Source organism: Ascaphus truei, unplaced genomic scaffold (assembly GCF_040206685.1).
Source record: "Ascaphus truei isolate aAscTru1 unplaced genomic scaffold, aAscTru1.hap1 HAP1_SCAFFOLD_863, whole genome shotgun sequence".
In the NCBI taxonomy this organism is placed as follows: Eukaryota; Metazoa; Chordata; class Amphibia; order Anura; family Ascaphidae; genus Ascaphus; species Ascaphus truei.
The window spans coordinates 1-5,000 of NW_027457202.1; the positions used below are offsets into that span (position 1 = coordinate 1).

A 5,000-nucleotide genomic window follows, 5' to 3' on the forward strand; every position below is an offset into this window, starting at 1 on the left:
TCGGCGAGGGGGGGGAGCGCAGGAGGAGGAGACGAGGGGGGGAGCGCAGGAGGAGGCGGCGAGGGGGGGAGCGCAGGAGGAGGCGGCGAGGGGGGAGCGCAGGAGGAGGAGGGGAGGGGGGAGCGCAGGAGGAGACAGCGAGGGGGGGAGCGCAGGAGGAGGGAGGAGGCGAGGGGGGAGCGCAGGAGGAGGCGGCGAGGGGGGAGCGCAGGAGGAGGAGACGAGGGGGGGAGCGCAGGAGGAGGCGGCGAGGGGGGAGCGTAGGAGGAGGAGACGAGGGGGGAGCGCAGGAGGAGGCGGCGAGGGGGGAGCGCAGGAGGAGGAGACGAGGGGGGAGCGCAGGAGGAGGCGGCGAGGGGGGAGCGCAGGAGGCGGCGGCGAGGGGGGAGCGCAGGAGGAGATGAGGGGGGAGCGCAGGAGGAGGCGGCGAGGGGGGGCGCAGGAGGAGGAGGCGAGGGGGGAGCGCAGGAGGAGGAGGCGACGAGGGGGGAGCGCAGGAGGAGGAGGCGACGAGGGGGGAGCGCAGGAGGAGGAGGCGACGAGGGGGGAGCGCAGGAGGAGGAGGCGAGGGGGGCGAGCGCAGGAGGAGGAGGCGAGGGGGAGCGCAGGAGGAGGAGATGAGGGGGGAGCGCAGGAGGAGGAGGGGCGAGGGGGGAGCGCAGGAGGCGGCGGCGAGGGGGGGAGCGCAGGAGGAGGAGGCGAGGGGGGGAGCGCAGGAGCGGCGGCGAGGGGGAGCGCAGGAGGGGGGGGGGAGGGGAGGAGGCGAGGGGGGAGCGCAGGAGGCGAGGGGGGGAGCGCAGGAGGCGAGGGGGGAGCGCAGGAGGCGGCGGCGGGGGGGAGCGCAGGAGGAGGCGGGGGGGGAGCGCAGGAGGAGGCGAGAGGGGAGAGCGCAGGAGGAGGAGGCGAGGGGGGGAGCGCAGGAGGCGGCGGGGAGGGGGGCAGCGCAGACTTGTTATTTGGGGGGGGGGCTGTGTATTTAGGGGGTTCGGCATTTCTCGGGGTCTCACCTGGTCCTGTCCAGTATGAAGTCCCTGCCCTCTGGGAGCTGAGTCAGGTTACTCAAGAGGGGGCCCCAGATATTCCAGCGTGGCCCCCGGATTATACTGTGGGGTGCAGAGCATGTCCAGCAGGCGGCTTAGTCCCAGGCCCTGGAGAGTGGTCAGCACTGACCGGCAGGTGTCCTCCCTCCCGGCTCAGGTTGCAGAGGGCAGTGCAGAGCGAGTCTGCGCAGGCGGACAGCGGGTCCTGCAGGCGGCTCAGCAGCGTGGCCACCAGATCCGGGACGTGGAGCAGCAGGGCGCCGTGCGTGGTGGGGTCAGACGTAACGTTGACCAGCACGTGGTACGAGTCTTGAACCACGGCCAGTGAGGGGTCAGAGGTCAGTCCAGCAGAGCTTGTAACAGCCCCGGCTCTGCCAGAAGGCTCCGCCTCCCCAGGGGCGTCCCGCTCATGCCCAGAACGTGCCCCAGCGCCCGGCACTTAATATCCAGGCGGCTCTGCGGGGTCAGGAAGGAGAGCAGCTCCGAGCAGAGGGCGGGGTCCATGGGGCAGCAGGAGCTGTATATATAGGGAGGTTTATATTACATACAGTATAGATATATATATATAGGAGGTTTATATTATATACAGTATAGATATATATATATAGGAGGTTTATATTATATACAGTATAGATATATATATATATATAGGAGGTTTATATTACATACAGTATAGATATATATATATAGGAGGTTTATATTATATACAGTATAGATATATATATATAGGTTTATATTATATACAGTATAGATATATATATATATATATATATAGGAGGTTTATATTACATACAGAATAGATATATATATATATAGGAGGTTTATATTATATACAGTATAGATATATATAGATATATAGATATATATATATATACAGTGTTCGACAAACCTATACATTTGCTCGCCCCGGGCGAGTGGATTTAACCCCCGGACGAGTAAATATTGGCCCAAGCAGCACACGTTTGGTACTAGGTGGCGAGTAGATTTTTTTGTGTGGCGAGTAGATTTTTTGGTGATTTGTCAACCACTGTATATATATATATAGGAGGTTTATATTATATACAGTATAGATATATATATATATATATATATATAGGAGGTTTATATTATATACAGTATAGATATATATATATAGGAGGTTTATATTACATACAGTATAGATATATATATAGATATAGCAACTGTAAATATAACTGTGTGCTCATCTGCATGTCTTAGGCAGGTCTGCAGCCCCCGCCTTTCCCCATTATCACCCAGCATACAGCACTTCCACTGCAGCAAGGGATTCTGGGAAATGACATGCAAATGAGCACACAGTGCCACCTTTTGCTTCAAAAACCATTTTTAACATGGTTCCCTATAGGCTTAAGCTTGCTGCATGGTCACAGCTTTGAGCACAGCCAGGGTTAGGCCTCGGACACGCTTACCGCTGGCGTGCTGAGGCGCGCTGAGGCTCAGGGAAAGCGGGTGCTTTCCCTGGCCTTGCGGTTGCTTACCGCACGCGCCGTCAGGGGGCGGTCCGGGGGCGGGCGCGTCACTGGCCGGGGGCGGGCCAGTGGCGTCACGGAGCTGGTTCGCCCTCATTGGGCGAACCGCTCACGTGACCGGCCTGTCTCGGCGGCAAGCGGGGGAATTTTAAATTCCCCTAAGACCTGCGCTTCCGCAAGCCCCTACTAAAGGGGAAGCGCAGGCGAGCCCCTACTAAAGCCGCTCTAATTGCGGCTGTAGGGGCTCAGTGCTGAGCGGGAGCGCGCCTCAGCACGCTTCCGCAAGCGCCAAACATGTCCGGGGCCTTAAGGTGCATAGCCAGAAAACCCACCCACAGACAGCTGTTTCGACCTTAATGGGTCTCCTCAGTGTGGGGCTGAAGGATCCTTTAGCTTCTTTGCATTCCCAGTTAATCAGCCCCACACTGATGAGACCCATTAGCTGTCTGTGGGTGGGTTTACTGGCTATGCACCTTAACCCTGGCTGTGCTCAAAGCTGTGACCATGCAGCAAGCTTAAGCCTATAGGGAACCATGTTAAAAATGGTTTTTGAAGCAAAAAGTGGCACTGTGTGCTCATTTGCATGTCATTTCCCAGAATCCCTTGCTGCAGTGGAGGTGCTGTATGCTGGGTGATAATGGGGAAAGGCGGGGCTGCATGTCATTTCCCAGAATCCCTTGCTGCAGTGGAAGTGCTGTATGCTGGGTGATAATGGGGAAAGGCGGGGCTGCATGTCATTTCCCAGAATCCCTTGCTGCAGTGGAAGTGCTGTATGCTGGGTGATAATGGGGAAAGGCGGGGCTGCATGTCATTTCCCAGAATCCCTTGCTGCAGTGGGAGCGCTGTGTGCTGGGTGATGATGGGGAAAGGCGGGGCTGCATGTCATTTCCCAGAATCCCTTGCTGCAGTGGAAGCGCTGTGTGCTGGGGGATAATGGGGAAAGGCGGGGCTGCATGTCATTTCCCAGAATCCCTTGCTGCAGTGGGAGCGCTGTATGCTGGGTGATGATGGGGAAAGGCGGGGCTGCATGTCATTTCCCAGAATCCCTTGCTGCAGTGGAGGTGCTGTATGCTGGGGGATAATGGGGAAAGGCGGGGCTGCATGTCATTTCCCAGAATCCCTTGCTGCAGTGGAGGTGCTGTATGCTGGGTGATAATGGGGAAAGGCGGGGCTGCATGTCATTTCCCAGAATCCCTTGCTGCAGTGGAAGTGCTGTATGCTGGGGGATAATGGTGAAAGGCGGGGCTGCATGTCATTTCCCAGAATCCCTTGCTGCAGTGGGAGCGCTGTATGCTGGGTGATAATGGGGAAAGGCGGGGCTGCATGTCATTTCCCAGAATCCCTTGCTGCAGTGGAAGTGCTGTATGCTGGGTGATGATGGGGAAAGGCGGGGCTGCATGTCATTTCCCAGAATCCCTTGCTGCAGTGGAGGTGCTGTATGCTGGGTGATAATGGTGAAAGGCGGGGCTGCATGTCATTTCCCAGAATCCCTTGCTGCAGTGGGAGCGCTGTATGCTGGGTGATAATGGGGAAAGGCGGGGCTGCATGTCATTTCCCAGAATCCCTTGCTGCAGTGGAAGTGCTGTATGCTGGGTGATGATGGGGAAAGGCGGGGCTGCATGTCATTTCCCAGAATCCCTTGCTGCAGTGGGAGCGCTGTATGCTGGGTGATAATGGGGAAAGGCGGGGCTGCATGTCATTTCCCAGAATCCCTTGCTGCAGTGGAGGTGCTGTATGCTGGGTGATAATGGGGAAAGGCGGGGCTGCATGTCATTTCCCAGAATCCCTTGCTGCAGTGGAAGTGCTGTATGCTGGGGGATAATGGTGAAAGGCGGGGCTGCATGTCATTTCCCAGAATCCCTTGCTGCAGTGGGAGCGCTGTATGCTGGGTGATAATGGGGAAAGGCGGGGCTGCATGTCATTTCCCAGAATCCCTTGCTGCAGTGGAGGTGCTGTATGCTGGGTGATAATGGGGAAAGGCGGGGCTGCATGTCATTTCCCAGAATCCCTTGCTGCAGTGGAAGTGCTGTATGCTGGGTGATAATGGGGAAAGGCGGGGCTGCATGTCATTTCCCAGAATCCCTTGCTGCAGTGGGAGCGCTGTATGCTGGGTGATGATGGGGAAAGGCGGGGCTGCATGTCATTTCCCAGAATCCCTTGCTGCAGTGGAAGTGCTGTATGCTGGGTGATGATGGGGAAAGGCGGGGCTGCATGTCATTTCCCAGAATCCCTTGCTGCAGTGGAAGTGCTGTATGCTGGGTGATGATGGGGAAAGGCGGGGCTGCATGTCATTTCCCAGAATCCCTTGCTGCAGTGGAGGTGCTGTGTGCTGGGTGATAATGGTGAAAGGCGGGGCTGCATGTCATTTCCCAGAATCCCTTGCTGCAGTGGAGGTGCTGTATGCTGGGTGATAATGGGGAAAGGCGGGGCTGCATGTCATTTCCCAGAATCCCTTGCTGCAGTGGGAGCACTG

The 5,000-nt window shown here is 57.1% G+C and overlaps 1 protein-coding gene across 1 annotated transcript in view; it reads right to left on the reverse strand.

Moving 5' to 3' along the window:
• Window positions 1–1,003: 1,003 nt before the first annotated feature.
• LOC142486431 (protein HGH1 homolog) overlaps window positions 1,004–5,000 on the reverse strand; it is a 10,359-nt gene continuing 6,362 nt past the window's right edge. Inside the window, 4 exon segments of the mRNA XM_075585024.1 lie at window positions 1,004–1,072; window positions 1,074–1,184; window positions 1,186–1,382; window positions 1,385–1,557. Of these exon segments, the coding sequence (XP_075441139.1) occupies window positions 1,004–1,072; window positions 1,074–1,184; window positions 1,186–1,382; window positions 1,385–1,544 (537 nt within the window). The 5' untranslated portion in view covers window positions 1,545–1,557.